Below are 18,204 nucleotides of genomic sequence, written 5' to 3'. Positions count from 1 at the left end.
ATTATCCTCACAGGATATAGTAAAAAAATAATTTAAAAATAAATTATTGTATTACAATAGCTATGAAAAATAACAATAGTTTATCATGGAATTGGGCAATATTAACAAATTCACTTTATCTTCTCCCTGATGATTTCTCCTTGCTCTGTTCTTGATCTATTTGTTTTTAATGTGATTTCTTATCCTAAGTAAGGTAAATTTTGGGATGAAATTACCCATTGACCCATGTAGTGATTTGCTAATTTCATTTCCCGGCCAATGCACCAAATAAATGTCGTGGTTTTAAAGCAATAACTAAAAAATTACTAAAAATCTTACTTATTTCTTGCTGTGAGATATAGATTAGAACAAGAGCAAAGCAGGCTTAAAACTTAAAAGGAATAAAGAAAGTTTATTAACAAATATAAGAATAAGAACACCAGAATAAAACCTCCAGAAAACCCCTTTCTGTCCCACTACCCAACCATTCCCTTGTTTACATGACAACATAGAGACAAAAAACTCTGGAACTTTGGTGTTTAAAACAGTCCCAATTTTTGCTAGAGTCTTTTCATCAGTCTCTGTAGAGAAACAGAAGTCTTCTGCCAATCTATGGAGTTTCTCACAAGAAAACTATTTCTGTTATAGCTGTTTTTCTGATGCCAGCTGCCCGGAAATCTGTCATCAGTTCACTCCTCCCATTTCACATCACTCTGAGGTGTGTTATGGGCCATGAGTCTAGGGATGTCATTTTTAAGGATGAGTTATTCAAAGGCCAAAGTTCTCTTCATCTGTCTCTGTGAGCCTCCCTGGAAACAGAAGTTTTCTCTTTGCCTCTCAAGGCCTCATATCTTCAACTATTACTTCTCCCCGCTCTGTTCCAGCACCTGTATCACTGTATCAACTGTATCACAACTACTCCACTTTTTGCTCAAAATCCACACTTTGACATACTCTATTCCTCCCAATATACTCTGTCATGAATTAAAGGAGTTTTTTTCAGAACACTATTGTCCATCTCCATAGCTTTAACAGAAAAATATTTTCAACTTATTAAAGCATCTCCTTATTCTTTCTTCCCCATCTACAACTTAACTCTTTTCTTCACTGTCTTTGATGTTTTTATGATGTCTACTTCATGTTGATTATCCCTCTCTCTCTCTCTCTCTCTGGGAAAAAGGAGTAATCTGTAAGTCTCATCCAGGTAGTAAAAGAGTTGAAGTTTTGGAAAGCTGCAGATATTCATGGTGTCAGGTTTCAGTTCAGCAGCAGAAACTGCAAACCAAGCCAGGCCGGCCGGCTCCGTTTATCCCCCCCGCCCTCTGCGGCCTTGTCCGGCCTGGAGTGGGGGAGGAGGCCGAGACAAAGCCTGTTACCTCTTCAGAAGCTGGAAAACCAAAGAGAGAGAGAAATTCCCGGTCTTGAGTCTTAAGATAGGTATTCACAAGTTATCTCACTTTTCAATGGTCAGAATTATTGTCAGTTCTCAGAAATGGCTAGTAATTGGTCAAGAGAAAAAACTCCCATCAGCCTCTCTCAGCTTCAACTTCCCCCCAGCTCCCGAACCTATCTTAAAGGTAGAGTCACCCCAGGACAACCCAGAAGACTTCAGTATAAAACTGGGTTTGTTCCTTCCTTTAGGTCTGTGCTATGAATTTATACTGAACTAGTAGTGAATGAGGAAAAAGCTATGGTTAAGGGGGGTTGCCTAAATAATAATTCAATTTGTCATTTTCTTTCTCTCTAGATAAAATTATTATGTTTTCAAAGAAAATATTCTTAACATCTGTTCTATTTAAACTTAAATAATGTATATTTTTTATTTTTTTTCCATAATTAAAAAATCAATATAACTATTAAAAATAAACAAAGAAATAGCCAAAAATTTTAAGTGCTTATGGAAAAAAGAGTGGTTTCAGGTAAAAATTTGTTTGGAAGAGTGATTCGGAAATTCTTAGGAATTCTAAGAAATCTACATTTGTTTTAGTTCACATCCTGAAAGTAGTTTCAAAGCAACTTTCCTTAGCACCCCAATGTTAATCACTATGCTCCACTTACCATTGTCTGGGAGATTTTGTTGTTTTCACCCTGATTTCTGTACAATGACACTAAGCCAGAAGGCAAACATTAGGAGTGTACCTGATGTACCATAAAACCTAATAAGCCTTTGAACCACAGAGATACCGGAAAGAAAGCAGCCACAAATAGTGTAAATACTGTACACCCGGCACCCTAAAGATGCATCTTCTTGTGCCACACTTTTTGCAGACACCGGCTTTGGGATCTTAAGAAGATGAAATGGAAGGAGAGCAAATACAAGTGATATCTAAACAAAGGTTACAGAGGAATTCTACCCAGAGGCTGATGCTTTATCCCCCCTAAAATACCCATTGGGCATTCATGGAAATAGTAAATTCTGAATGAAAATAATGGAAGAAAAACAACACAACACTAGCTTGCAGAATGAGTATTCCTCAAAAAGAGCAAATTAAAATGAGAAGATAACCAGTGGAATATGCCCAAATTCAACATACATAGGTTACATGTTACTTAGGTACCATGAATTTTGGAATAGCCACTGCTTTATTTACTGAAAATTACAACCTATTTAAAAAAAGGGCAGTAGTCACTCAAAGTATGTAGAAAATGCTATAATGTGAGCAAATAAAGAACTGACAAAAAACTCCAAAACACCTTAAGGTGTGCTGCTCTTAGAAAAACAACTGAGAACTGATTTTGCTGCATTGTGTAAGCAGCTACACAGGAAGAAAATACACATCATTACAGGGCTGTGTAATCTGGAGGGGGAAGGCTTGCTAAAAATTATGTATTGAAGCAAAACTTAACTATATTCAGATAAGAAGTAAGGCAGACAGACTTAACAGTATGTCTAATTAACTACTGGAACAAATCATTAGAAGCGTGGAAGATTTTCTCTCTCCCTGTATCTATAAAGTATGACTTTTAAATGCTCCACTGTGTTGTCCTTTGGAATGATTGATACCTCTTTCCTGTACTTTGTCAAAACTGTGAACTATTTTGTCTCATTGCAGTATAAATAGATCACGTATGATGTGTGAAACTTGGTGAACAAATTCAGTACATTCTTAGGCAATACTTTTCAATTTTGAGCTTGCCTGTATATGTCTAGTTTTACCCTCAGTAGGAGTTTTTCTAAAAGTTATTTAAAAATAAGTAATTCTGTACAGCTTTTTGAGAGAGATATAACTATGGAGCTAAGAAAAAGGGAGTAGCAGAAACACAGCTTAAGCCTTAAGATTTGTTGGCTTGTGCGGACAGAAACTCTTGAGCTCTACATTGATGAAGTGGGAAGATTAAACATATGTTTTACTTGCTACCATATTTATTTGCATATGCTGCCTTCTAGATGATCATATGGTCCTTTTACCTTTTGGCAAGATGACATATTCCAAAGAAGCACTACAATGTGATCAAAGTTTGTATGAAAAAAAATGTAGCTATCCCATATTATGCTTTCTTCACCTGTTTTTTGTATAGAACTGCAAAAGTGATTCACAGGTAGTTAAATACATTGCAATTAGTTTTCCAGTGATGTCAGTTCAGGCATGCTCATATGGATTGTATAGTTTGTTAAGCCCTAGAAAGACAAAATTTCTTTACAAAAGAAATGGGATCCTTTGAAACAATAGTTTTGTTCCAGAATATAGGCTAGCCACTATCTTTAGGCCAGTGCCTTTAGTAGGATAATCACGTTCCAAGCCTTCTGGCTTTAAATTGTCAAAGAGACTAGGAATGGTCAACTAGGACCCAAGACAACTGGAAGGAGCCAACTAACTCTTGTGCTGTCAGCTTCAGCAGGGAAGGAAGAGAACTAACTCAGTCTGGCATTAGCAGAAGACATGTTCCCTGCTTATCCATGCATTTAAACATAACAATAACTCTTTTAATAAATTGCACTATGTTCTCAGCAATGTGTTCAGTTCACACAAGACATTGAGTATTACATTTACCAAGTAAAATGAACAATTCATATTTTCATGTTTCAGTTTGATTTGCTTTTGTATAAATGAGAAAATTAAAATAGCCTTTCTGAGAAAACCCTTTGTGTCTCTTTTCTATTATTATATCTTCCTGAAAAAGGGCAATTGCACTGGATCATAAAACACAATTCCACATATAACATAAGTGAAAGAAATACTAGGGCTCATTTTTTATAGATTGGTTTGTCAGTAGATCAAAACCATAACATAATGACTGCAGTAGCCCAGATCAGGGATTCATTTAGCCAGCCACTCTGTCTGTTAGGTAGCTGTTTGATGTTCTCTTGTTCCAGAATAGACTGTGAAAGACTAGTGCCATTTACTCGTTCCTTGGCACTCAGAAAATAACATAAATCTGTCCTTCTGCTCCCTTCTATCTCTATTGTAACATTAGGACCATGAGTCTTTGTTTAGTGTTGTGGGTTTCCCCATTCCTTTTATGACAGTTGTTCTATGTCATCTTTTTTTTTTAGGCTTTGGACAATAATCACATTTACACAGAGACATAAAGATACTTTCTATTTTACTTCCTATTCTACTCCAAATACGGTAAAACTTGGGGCTTTTTTTTTTCTTTTGAGACAACACTCTTACTCTTGGTATCATAACACCAAGATTTCACTTCTTCCAGGTCTGTTCAGAGTTCATCAAATTATATAAAAATGAGAATAGGAGTTGCTATGGTTGAGGGTTTGCAGTGAAATATTCAATCAAACTAAATATAGATTTTTCACTAAGATTTCTGCACACAGTCAACAGAGAGTCGATTTTAGAGATGATTCAGACCAGAAGCCTGAATAGGCTGCCTTCTTTTTCCTAGCAATATGATTGCTTAAGACACAAAGCTGGCTTAATAACGGGGCTGCCTGAGGCTGTCTTATTTTTAAGGAATGATAATTTACAAAACATATTTTGTTGAGACAGAATCTTATTGAATGAATTACCAATGAAGCCACAGCCATATACTAAACTTCTTTTGTATATTTTGTCTAGATGCTGTTACTAATATGTAGATGTAGTTCTACTGGTTATGAAGGACAGGAAGCTGTCCCATCTCTCAGCTGCCTGAGGAATGGAGTGCTCAGGTGACAGGATGCAGATTTGCAGAGAGCTTTTGAGCCCCCATCACAGCTCCACTCTGGACCACAGTGTCCACTTGTTACTTTTGCCATGTAGCATCATGTGTCAGTAAAGAGTTGTGTCAAGCAACTTCATAGCTGAGAAAAGGGACCTTCTGAAATCTATTATTTATTATTCTCAGGTTCTCCTATGAAAATAAGTTTTCTCAGCTAAGTGGGAAACAAAACATGAAAGAACTCTGGTAATGTTTATTTTTTGGAAGGTTTAAGAGCTATCTAGCCTCTATTGTCAATAAAAGTATGAATCAATATTCAAAAGTAGCTGGGCATGAGGCAAAAGCTTGATGCTGTATCAGATTTGAAAATTCATAAAGCTACCTTGTTGATACAGCTAATGACTTCTCTGGTTTCTTGCAGGATATTTTTGTTTTGTTTCATTTTGGTTTTTAGCATTATTCAAATTACTATGCTTAAAAAAAAAAATCTGAAATAAAAGCAATCTTCAGTGGAAGATGATGGTTTAAAAAATAAAAAAGACAATGAACAGTCAGAACTCTATCACTGGAATTTCATGTGCTCTGTTTTAGCAACCAGGAGATGCATTTAAATGCATTAGACCAGAACAGACAATGATAAATGAACATAATGGTACCTATACATGCTAATTTCCAATTGCACAACAGATAATGGCCTTAGTGACAGTAATATTATATAGATTTTGCTTAGGGGGAGAAAATCTTAGCTGTGCCTTGAACAACATTTGTTTCAGTTCTATTTAGGTGATCACAATAGCATTATGCCACAAATAGAGTGGTCTCTGACTGTCAATAAAACAGAACTTGAAATGGCTCCTAAAAAAACCAAAACAGATTCTACGATAAAATAGCACATTTTTGATAATAATTAGAAGTGATAATTTTATTCTTTTCTTCATGACTGCCACAAATTTGGTTTATATGTGCCTTTTTGTTCTGGAAACATTTTTATCAATAGCTAATTTCTCAGATTCCCATAGAAGATAAACAACTGCAGAGACTACTTTAAAAAAATAATTTTCCTAAGGTCAGCTACAGTTAGAAATGAATGTGCATTCTGTTTCTGATTCTTCTCTCTGAAATAATTCAGAGTAAATTATAATGTATTTTGCTGTAAGTCCATAACCTTAGAAAATAAGAGCCCAGTTGGTGCTTGACTTACAAGAACAAAACAAGCTTACAGAGCACAGGTCTGTGTTGTTTGGCAAGTAGTCAATAAAACTGTACCTTATGAATTTCTTTCCTAAAGGTTCTAATCAAAACAATTTATTTCAGGCATGTAAACTCTGCTGTTCAGACTTCAGCTACTGTCAGTGTAGGATATCAGCATCTGCAGGAGCTTCAGCCACATTAAACTGAGTCCCAGAGCTCCCCCATCTGTCTCAGTAACAGACAGATTTCCTGCTAGATCAATGTAGTGTGTCAGCCACGGTAAAAGAGATGTGGATTTTTTCCAGCTTTTACTAGCTTTTACAATAACTACTTGAATAACTGAAATCTTCGCCATTCCAAGGACTATATTTCAGACAGTTACAAAGGAAAATAATTAAAAGCATTATTCCACAAGAGTAAACTATGATGAGGAAGGAATGCAAATTAAAAGCCCAACTACACATAATGAAGTTGGACAGAAAATTGTAGGCAAACATTTAGCAAATTAGAAATCCTTAAAGTGAATGTATGCAGTTGCAGGGAATTGTTTTTCGCTGTTAATCTGTTCCTGGTATGTCTCTGAACTATGTTTATTTAGGGCTGAAAAAGAGTCTATAAACATGTATAGGCTGGCTATTTTTCTTGAACCTTACGGTCATTTTATTTTAGAACATTAACTAAATACTTTTTCCATGCTGGAGATAAGGCTCAGATGGCATATATTATAAATTTACTGATCTCTGAAGTTATATTTTGATGTGCCTTCCTTGAAAAACCAGCAAGCAGATTCCAGTCTCAGCAACTTTTTTTTCTTAAAACAAAAGAAAGTATATATTCTGTTTTTTGAAGACCCCCTAAGGGAAACATACTCAAAGAAAATGAAGAGTCTCCTATTTTAGATTCTTGTTGTACAAACACAGTGAGTTTCCACCTGCCCTGTCATGCTGTCAAGCTTCAGAGGATGATATCACTTCTCTAAATGAGTTCAGTTCTGATTTCTCCCAGATTAACAGCAAATATCTTTCAGGTGAGATAACTTTTATTGGAGATTAAAGGGAAAAACAAGCAAAGTAAAGCATAAAGTACAAATGGAAGGACATCTAATATATGGCTTTTGATATCATCAGCTGTGTCAGCCTAGCTCCTCATTCATGGCTCTCATCTTCCAACAGAGCTCACTTCATTCTTATTTTCTTAAAAAGAAAATAGCTTCATTCCTCCTTCATACTGACTGACCTTTTCTAGTTAATCTGCTGCCAAGGAATAAACAAGAACCTTATTATTGCTGGACACCAATTGTTGTCACAGGAACATGGTAGCTTGTAGAAAAGTTTTTTAAATAGTTAAACAGTTATGTGGTGGACCTAAAAATAACATTACTAACCACATTATTCAATTATTTGATGTTTTTTGCTTTGTTAAGGACACAGTGATCATGAATTTGTATAAACATGTGCAAGGGTTTGTGGTTTTCAAGCATAGGAATATTTTTTATAAGAATATCATACTAATGAGGCAAGTAAGTACTCCTCTCTAGTCTTCTAGGGAACTCACTAAGATCAGAGGGTACCTGTGTACTTAAAAATCTTGTTTTCTTCAATTAAATTCATTCCATTCTTTCAGAACAGACAAACTGATGTATGATATTGTTCTTTGGTTCTTGCAGTGCCCATCTGTGGCCACTGCTATCCAACTGTGCACCCTGTATCAGAACCAACAAGGACTGATGCTACTCATGTCACCAGGAACCTGTCAGAAAGCAAGAAGGTATTTACCTTCCCACTTCTCTTCTAACTGTATTTTTATCCTCATTTGAATTCTTTTCTGGACGCTGTGTTCTTCAGCAATGAGCAGGAAAGTTGTTGTAGAACTCCAACAGTGTTAATTAAGGAAAGGTATATGTAATTATTTAAGACTTTTATTGAAAATGTGCTTTTTTAAATTTTCCTATATGAATGAAATCAGAATTTTTTTTTAAAAAATATGCAGTTGACTACTGAGGGCATAATTGTGTATTTTTACAATTAGAGGTAATTTGAAACTGGTAAAAAAGGTTAGTGCAGTCAACATGGGTCAATTTAACACATCCACACTATCTTATGAGTAACCCTTAGAAAGGCTACCTTCATATTATTTTGACTTATGAAACAATTTCAGTGCACTTAAAATTTGTGCTTAAGAGGCAATTTCCAGTATGAAATCATTATGACTTCACTGAAAAAGTTACCTAGGCTTATATGTTATTTTATACTGTTATTTTTACATAAATAAATGTTAAAATCTCTGTCTAAAATTGTTTCAGCAAGTCACATCATTATAGTTCAGCTTCTTTCCAGACTCATCCTTCAGAAGATGTTTCTTGCTCCATAGAATGCAAGTGATCATGATATGTTAAGCTGAGGTTTGAAGATGAGATGTCCATTATTTCAATTGCATTAAGAAGAGAACAGACAAATAAAAATATTAGTAGGAATGCTATGCAATAAATGGAGTTGTTCCTCTATAGCTCAGTTGCAACTGAGATGAATATTGCTATGCCACAAAATTATAACATCATAGCATAATTTAAGTTAGGAAGGAACTCTGGAGGCCATTTAGTGTAAACACCTGTCCAAAACAAGCTCAGCTAGATCACGTCTCGGTAGTCCTAAAGATTACCAATATCAGTGATAAAGGAATAAGAAACACCTCAGTCTGTGCAAGCGATACAAATTCTAGATGAATACATGCTTACATAAGCTAAAAACCCCAATATTCCATTTTGTTCTTTTTTAAGAAAAGCAAGCAGATAAAAATTATGCCCAATTTAGGAACATTTGCTATTTGGCAAAATCTATGGGAAAATATAAAGTAGATATTTATTGTTGTTTATTTTATTGAAAAAAATTGATTTATCTTTCAGATGCTTAAAGAAAGCAAGTATTAAAGTAAGAAAAACCCCAAAACATATTGGATCACTCTAAACTGAAACAGCTAATGGTGAAAAGCACATTTGTGGTGGTGGAAGAGGAGCAGAGTAAGAGAGATGAGAGTTTTCCTAGACCTTCACGAGATACATACCATACCAAAATGTATTTATTATGTTAATGCTGGAACTGTTGCAGAAAACAAAAGAATCTGATCTTGGATTTGGAAAGGTTATTTCCACCCTTGCACCCAGTTGAAGCAAGTTTCAAGGACAAAACCAATTGAAATTGAGGATGTGGCACCTATACTAAATGTATCTCAAAAGGTTTATTTTAGACTAGTCAAATCTTACCTATCTATTAGCAATTGCAGGCTCACTGGTACTCTCCTTGGAAGTGCAGTTGAGTTTCATTTGAAGGGAATTCATCTTGTGTGCTCTGAAAATGCTCTGCAGTGCAAACAGAGGGGTAGCAAATGAGAGCAACACTTTTGCTTTAAAAAACCATTCCTCTTGAATCTAATAAGGATCCTCCTATCTGATGTAGGACGATCAAAGGAATCAGAATTACACATATGGCTTCTTATATGGAGAATTAGTAACCTAAATTTGTTCCAGATCCAGGAGGGCAACCTTAGAAAACCATCTGTATTTTCTCTTCTGCTGGCACCTAAACTTATTATCTGGTTTGGAGCGCTAGCCAATGCTGTACAGATCTCAGCAGGGTCCTAATCCAAATACTCATCCTCCTTCTCGGATCCAAAATCTCAGTGCGAGCTGATTCCATCACTGATGTAACTTCCACATTAGAAACTAATTTCTATAAAATCAAATTATTTTTAATATAGTCAATGAATGTATTGTATTTAATATTAATACTCTCAAATTTTGCAAAAAGACATGTCTGATATTAAGAGCAGTATTATGATACCTATGCCAAAGATGTTTGCACTGATTGTGTGATGCAAAATACAGGAATTAGTTTAGGAGTAATACCTTTCTCCCTCTGGGTGAGCATCTAGGTCATTAAACTTGAAACAAAGTCATTAAAGACAAGTTGCTATTATTCTTCTGAAAGGTGCTATAACATTAATAAGAGAGATGAAGACCCACTCAGACTTTCAAAAAGAAATGAAAAACTAAACCAGCCCAAAACTTTAATCAAATTCAGTGACCCTTCCTGAAATTTTAGTGGACATAAAACATTTCTTTTAGAGTAGGAGCATGACTGGCTATGCTCACTACTGTTCAATTAATTGAGAGAAGTTAAATAAAGACCATCTTTGTTCCTGTATTTAAACAGTAAGTTAAACTTTCTCTGCTAAAAGGAAAAAAAAAAAAAAAAAAAAAGAAAAAAAAAGAAACCAACAAAAAAAACCCCCAAAAAACCCAACAAAAACAAGGAAATGCAGTTATCTACCATAGCTAAATGATGGACACTGGTACAGGGAAAATACCTGGTTTTCCCCACTGTATTTCTTTTTCACTAGTTTATTGATTCTGTTATCTTTCTTGTTGCTTTGCCTCCTGTTCAGAGGTAGCTGATTTCTTTTATCCCTATTTAGGAGAGCTGGGGAGAATTATGGACTGCAGACTTAGAGGAAATATGATAGTGGCTGGCATATTGATGTTCATCATTACAATCTATAAATCCTTTCATCAAATTTACTTTTCATTTTTCAGTATAAAACTAAGTGAGTCTAACAAACAACACATATCTCCCTCCATCAATCTTCTTCTATTTTTCTTATTTCTAATCATAAAACCACCATAAATCACCTTATTTTCTACATTTTTACCCCAGAAATTTCATTGTAGTAGAATGTTATACAGCTGAGAGTCAACATCAAAGTAATGCTCTCTGCCTTGTACTGCAAAAGTTTCACATTGTAAGTTCATTAGTTAATAAAAAGAGTGTTTAGTAAAATCGAGTTTTAGAATTATAACAACTTCATAAAATCAGTTTTTGTCATTGCAAAAAGTGGTTTTCTAAACCCTGTAGGATTAAACAGCAGATCTCTCCCAAACCCTTTGTCCTTCCCACCACTGTTGTAACAGCTTAATACTGTGGAGAAACATGGGTATTTAATGTGTTGGCTCATACACACAGGAACAAGACAGTCTTTACTGCCAGCTCTGCAGTCTTTCCAGAGACAGAGAAGCAGACCTCATGATGTGTGAGTATAATAGTCTTTAAACTTATACATTTCCTCTCTGATGCACTGTGTGTGTGAACTGTATGCTGAACTGTTCACTGCTATTCATGTTCTCAAATGGGAACTTTTGCAAATCAGTCTCAGAAAAAAATGGATGATTTTTTCTTACCCCTATACTTTTAATGTAGCTGTGCTTTGCTCAGTGATGTAGAGCTCTCTCCATCTCTTCCCAACTCCCCAACCCACACATATATGGGATATATATATATATGCATATATTTTGGACATTTTTGAAATTATTTTTCTGAACAACCTCTGAGGCTGGCTTGTAGGAAATGGGGAAATTTTCCTCTTATATAACCATCTTCTTGTCAATAGAGGCCTTGTTATTTTTGACAGAAACAGTAGCGTGTGCATAATAAATCTGTAGGTAACCAAGAAGAAAAAACTTTTCATTTTTTACAAATAGGTAGAAGAGCTGCTTTCCAACTGATTCTTCATTTTGGTTGTACTGTCTTGTAAGGTTACAGGTGCTGGACCTGTATTGCCACCTTCTCTTGCAGCTCCAGAGACAGGACAGCTTGCAAAAGAGCTTCATTTTGTGTTCCTGTGTGCTGAACCCTGTGAAAATCTCCAAGTAGTTTGTCAAATCCATTATGATTGTAGCAGTTTTTATATGCTTCACAGTAGAAAACAGAATTAGACTCAATGTTATATATGTGTGTGTGTGTGTGTGTGTGTGTGTAGAGACACAAATGAAGACAGAGAGAAATAAAAATTGTTGTCAAAAGTAATATAATCCCATGATATTTTTACATACATAGCCTGCTCAGAAGGCCACCTAAGGTACAAAACATTAATTATCAGTAGAAGTACAGTTAAAAAGGTGTAACACTTCCCACCCATCCTTGAGACTACAGGTCATTCTTTTGTCATTGAATGCTTCTTTAATTGATCATGTTATTAGCTGACAGAACCTGCTCACCCTAGTAAGGTTAAATTCTATTCTTTAAAGGCAGAAATAAAAAGGAGGACAGCAAAACAGGGTAGAGATGTAAAATTAGCCACAATCATGAAAGGATATTTGCAATAGGGCCATTAGCCATTTAGAAACTTGAACCTTTGAAGTCACTTGGCTAGGAAATTAAAACAAAGAAACAAACAAATAGAGCATCTCCTTGGTCTTTAAAGCACAGAGAATCTCAGAATTTTCCTCCAGCTTGCTACTTGGAATGCAAGAAGTGAAAGAGGTGGGCTCCTTATCTGGCAAGAACTAAAAGAAATAGTGAAATAATTTTAAAATAATTGTATTTTTACAAGTCAAAATTCCTTTTGGAAACTCGTCTGTTCCAATTCTGTGTGTTTAAAGATAAAACAGCTAGTTGGAGTCAGTGAGTTGCTGGACTGAAAAAGCTCATCTCCAGGATTCTTTGACTTCTTTGCTTTACTAAGTGTTCTTGGACAGCTCCAAAGAACAGAACTGTCCTGAACAGTCCTGACTGTTCTGTCCTGAACAGAAAAAAAAGACTACTTTATTCTCAAGTTGCAATTATCTTCCTCAAACCTCAGATGGCTCTGACACAGCTCATTTACATGTCATGCCTACTGGTTTCACTCTTTCACCCAGTCCTACCTCTTCTTTCCCTGAGGAGCTTTTCTGCTCAGCTCAGCTATGCACAACACTTGCTGTCTCTCTATGGCTCCTTCAGACCATGAGGGCTGTGAGAACACTTTTGCTGTGTCTGTGCACCTTTTCTTTCTGTGCTAATTTCTCAGACACAGAAGACTTTGGATTAAGGTTGATTTAGGTCACTGAGTAGCAGTGATAGGGTATACACTCTTCAGAAGCCCTCCACAGTTTCCTGATGTGTTGTGTTTAATGAAGAGCAGTAATTAACTGTGACCAACCCTGTAATTATTAACATGCTATTGTTAATGAGACTATAACTTCAGTGATTGGTATTTGCGGACACCAATTCAAACTATAAAAAAAGAAATTAAAATATGGTGAAAAATGTAGGCAAAATGGTCATCACAATATTTATTATGAAATTACCAATCTTCAGTAAAAATTAAGTTTGAAGCAAATTGACATTGTTGATGCACTGTAATTTTAATTTATGGAAATAATTGTTTGAATTGTTTTGCAAATGTAGGTAATATTTTTAAAGCAGATTTCTCCTTTGTTAAGCCCTTTTAGCTGTCACATTTGAAGTTTATCTGTTTAGATGTTGACTTTGATTGCTCTGTTCTCTTTTTGGGATTAGGTCAGTTACTCATCCTAAAAGAAGTAAAATTCCTAAGATTTTTTATCTGAACTAGCTGGATAGATACCTACCAAAAAAAATAGCACAGGAGGCTTTGATTTGGGATTCAACTTTTGCTTTTTTATTCATTTTCCCCTAAGCCTCGTTTTTTACTTCCTCTTCAAGTTTTGGTAACGGTAAGCACTGCACTTCAAAGTAAGATCTTCCCTATAGAGAAATCTGTAGGGGTTATTTTTCAGTATCACATCTATTTACACATTGACCCAGTAACTATTCCATCCAAGTATCCTTTAATGGTCTGCTCACCATGGACAAAAAAGTACTCTTTATAAAAGTTTTGTTTATTCCATTTCAAAAGTAGAATTAGAAAGAAAAAAAACAACCAAAAGCAACCACTGTTAATGAGATGTATCAGTAAAGAGAATTAACAAAGAAGGGTGCCTACAGTGGTATTATGGGTCTTTTTTTAATGTAGACAGATCCAATGCATAGCAATGGGCAATGCAGAGGCCTAACAGAGCAGTACTGATTTTGAATGTACATAGGACCAAAGAATATCAGAATAATTTACTAGGAATACTTAGCTGTTCTATTTCACCTATAGTATTCACCTTACAGCCTGCTTTCAGCTGCCTGGTTTGGTCTTCCTAAATTCTTTTATTTTCAAGAATATAGATTGGAGGTGCTTTCCTTCTTAGTACGTGTGGGTCCGCTTATTATTCTGCTTGCTTGGGATACAATAGGAAATTCAATTTCTGAGTTTAGCTATGCCAAATATATATCTAACACTGATTTACTGGAATTTTTTTCTAAACCCAGTTTGACATTGTCTGTGTTCCCAAAGAGAAGAAAAATCACTGACATTTAGAAATTGTTCCCTGTTAAAAGATAATGTTCTTTCTCATCAGAAAAAATAAACAAGACACAGGATGTCAAACAGATCTTTCAAAATGCCACTCAGAATTTTCATTTCAATTTTACTTATTCTTATCTTGAAACTAAATATTAGTCCCACTGAAGTCATCACTGAACTCCCTTTTTATAAGGTCTGTCACAAAACAGTGTGTGGGTGGTTTATGCCTCTTAATGTCTTTTCCAAATATCTGTCTCACCAAGTGCTGTTATGTTGTCACAAAGGCTCTCTGAGACTGACCACAGTTGACTATGTACTTCTATTCAGAGAGAAGGATTTAAAATCTAATCTTGTAATGTCTTTGTCAAAATACACGATCTGCAGAATGTGCTCAAGAATAAATCCCTTTTCTTTTTTTTTTCTTAAAAAAATGGGAAAAAAACTTAAAGTTATACATTAACCACAAACCTGAGAAGTCAAATTTACTATCTGTAAACTTTCACTAATAGTACTTCAATAATAGTTAAAAAGAAAATCCAATAGGGTCATTTATATAGCTTTTCAAAGGGATGTTATGAAATTACTTCATTGGAACCTACAATGATTAACAAAAAGCATCTTTGCAAGTAACTGGTTGTTTTGTTTAGCTAGCAAAAGCAAAAGCTGAAAACTGAAGCCAATCAAGTTCTGGGAGGAAGACATTTTCTTTAAAATAAGGAAGCAATGATATTGCAGCCATTCTGCTCAAAGACTGTTTTCTTCTTTGAAGCTTTTCTGAAGAGGAGTAAGTCCAGGCTTGTCTGATTTTTTTCAAGTTTATCTTCTGGTTAATAAAAACTATTGTTTCTTCCCAGAAGCCCTGCTTCCTTTATGCCTATATTCAGGTGTCTCTCTTACATAAACACTACATTTCATCATAATAAATACAACTTCCTTTCATAAATCATTGAACAAAGCACTATGAATTAGGTAAGGATTACCAAACTATGATCTTTAAGAGTCCCCCTGGGCTTAATTTCTGTAAATTACACATTTAGATTTTTTTTTAAAAATTAAAAACAATTGAACAAATCAGCCAAAAATATCTTCATAGTAAGAAAACCAGGAATGGGACAAATCTATGTGAGCATCTGATTTCCTAGTCTATCATAAAAAGGGTATATGGAGGTGTTATTTTCCCAAAGTAGCAGCTTTCATTAAGGGAATCAATTTATGCCAGACAGCTCATGGCCTGTGTCTCCGTTCTTTGTGACATAAGATCTAGAAAGTCTAAGAGAGTTCAGATTTCCAAAAAATGTACACTGCACTCCTAATATTTTTAAAATATAAAATTTAAATTGTTTTAAATTCCAGTACTTTGAAAATTCTTTGGAAATAACAAATAAAGAAAAATTTTCTGTGAGGTGTCCTCATGTCTTTCAAATGTCACACATTTGTATAAAAAGAGTTAGAGATGAAAATTAGCTCAGACTCCTTTGTGTTCTATTGTAGTTTTCAAACACCTCACTTTCTAAGGTGGGAAATAAACCCCAACATTCAAAATTTAAAGTTCAAATTTTTAAATGTTTCTCACAACTGCAGATAAAAAAAATCCAAGAACGAGCACAACTAATGATTCAAGGCCCCTGGAACCAAATGTATCATTGTCTGATTTCTTCCACAGTTTTAGCAGACCTGTATAGTGAGCCTTCCAGTGGAAATATTAGTATTAATATTAGATTAGGATGAATCACAGTGGTTGAGGTTAAAGTGAGGTTTACATTTAAAACTAAAGATTGCTCAGAAGATAATGTCTTCATCCTGCTAAATGTCTGAAGCCAGAATGGGATGTGTGGGTAACCTCTGACTGGGTTTTTACCAGGGAATGACTACTAAGACTGGAGACAGAATGGTTTAAGAAGAGATGTGCACACACAAAATTGCATGAAAAGTGTCAACTCATCATTATGCAATAGGCAGACCCCAAAAGTGGTAAGGAGTGGCTCAGAATTTGCTCCACCATGATCCACTGATGCTGTAGTTAGTATTGACAGTACAATTAAAAGAATAGATTTATTGCCAAATAAGTAAAGGCTAAATTAAGGACTAGTTCTTGACATTACAACAGTGTGTAATGTTTATTGTGGGCTATATTTTAGCTGTGACAGTAGGTTACTATTAAAAGTATGTTAAAGGTTAGAAACAACATACATTTTGGGACAAAGACCTCAATTTACTGCTGTGTTCTGCAATGCCCACAAAACTAATCTGGACATTCAAGTCACAAAGAATATTTAGAGGCTACAGATAGGGTCACATCTGGACTAGGAAAAAGTAAGGTATAGAGATCTAGTCATTGAGAGAAGGAGGGTTTTTTTACATTTCCAAATTCTGTGAGGCCTATGAGGATATTGAAAGATAACTTCTCCAAATCAAAAAATGAAAAAAATTATCAATCACCATACTACAGCTCAATGCAGAAATAAAATTAGGCCTAGAGCCATTTGTGATTGAAGAGTTCAGATTAATGTCCTCATAGGACTCAAGATGTATGAGTGAATAAATCCTACCCTAATATGTCATATTACTTTTTCTTAAAAATTTTTCTGGCATGTATATGATAATGTGTTTCTGTAAAAATTGTAAATATAATACAGACAACAAGGAAAACCTTGCTGTTATGCATTTTTCTGTATAAGTCTATAGTAAATCAGCTGCACCAGAGCTGATGGAAAAAAATGTCTCTCAGAATAGGGAAAAGAATTCAGAATAAATTAATTCAACATATGTTAAATATGTCTCACAGTTTGATTACTGAGTTCATTTAACACATATTTCTGAGCTCAACTTGGCTTTCTTCATTGCTTTGCAATTTTGTTTTACAAATTTTGTGCTTGACACTTTATGTAAGATGGGAATCACACTCCAAGACTTACAGTGATACCAGTGTAAATTGGGCATAGAAGCACAGAGTAAAAGAGTATATCTGGATATATACTGATGCCCCTGAGATGAAAATACACCCCATATCCTTGGACAGAATTATGAAAAAGACTGAACTGGGAATAATCTAGTGTACATACAACTGTCTGCTCTTCTGAACACATTCTTCCTAAATCCTGTCTACTCAGACAGGTCCATTGAAAAACTGTTTTTCCAATGACATCACTGGAAATATTTTCTTTCTTATTTTGTCAGGTCTTTGTCTTTTTATTTTCATCTAAGTATATACTGTGTTTTTGAGATAGAAAATGAGATACTGAACATTACATTACCTGTTTATAGTTTTGAATATTTAAATGGGAGATATCCACTTGTCTGTGACCTTCCAAGTTTAAAATAGCCTTAGTATGTGCTCGAGACTTAGTGTTGTTTGCACATATTCAGAACTGTGATTCTGAAATGAAATTTTCATGAATTTCACCACTATCGCTTGTTTAAAGGGTAATTAAAATTCATGAAAGGCTTCTTAATGTTATTTTCTTGCTTAAAACTACTTTTTCATTTAAATTGATGATAATTAAAATAATAAAAATAATTAAAGTCTAGACACCCAACATATATGATGTCTAGTCAAGACAAATAGTTTGAATTTAACCAGTTGGAGGAAATATAATTTTGAAAGTGGCTTAAGAATGCAAATAGCTAAAAAATTTGCAGGAACTGGCTTTGTAGGCATAAACATTCATGCAATGAAGGTTTCAATTCACAATATAAACTGAGAACAGCACTCTATAGAATGCATTATCAAGCATAAACAATCACATACCATACTAA

General features: G+C 34.8%; 1 protein-coding gene across 3 annotated transcripts in view; it reads left to right on the top strand.

Annotated features, from left to right (window-relative positions):
* The first annotated feature begins 424 nt into the window (after positions 1 to 424).
* LOC147652962 (uncharacterized) overlaps positions 425 to 18,204 on the top strand; it is a 35,027-nt gene continuing 17,247 nt past the window's right edge. Inside the window, exons 1-4 of one of the 3 annotated variants that reach the window (XM_086889970.1) lie at positions 425 to 1,416; positions 7,934 to 8,034; positions 11,283 to 11,349; positions 15,096 to 15,370. In XM_086889970.1, the coding sequence (XP_086746096.1) occupies positions 1,224 to 1,416; positions 7,934 to 8,034; positions 11,283 to 11,349; positions 15,096 to 15,115 (381 nt within the window). In that variant the 5' untranslated portion in view covers positions 425 to 1,223 and the 3' untranslated portion in view covers positions 15,116 to 15,370. Of the gene's footprint in view, positions 1,417 to 7,931; positions 8,035 to 11,282; positions 11,350 to 15,095; positions 15,371 to 18,204 lie in introns of those variants that run through there. The other 2 variants (XM_086889969.1, XR_015287043.1) reach the window with 2 other exon arrangements.

Source organism: Cyanistes caeruleus, chromosome 5, assembly GCF_971803275.1.
Source record: "Cyanistes caeruleus chromosome 5, bCyaCae1.hap1.1, whole genome shotgun sequence".
NCBI classification, from domain to species: Eukaryota; Metazoa; Chordata; class Aves; order Passeriformes; family Paridae; genus Cyanistes; species Cyanistes caeruleus.
The sequence above is the reverse complement of the archived record's forward strand: the minus strand, read 5'-3'. Positions and strand labels throughout refer to the sequence as shown.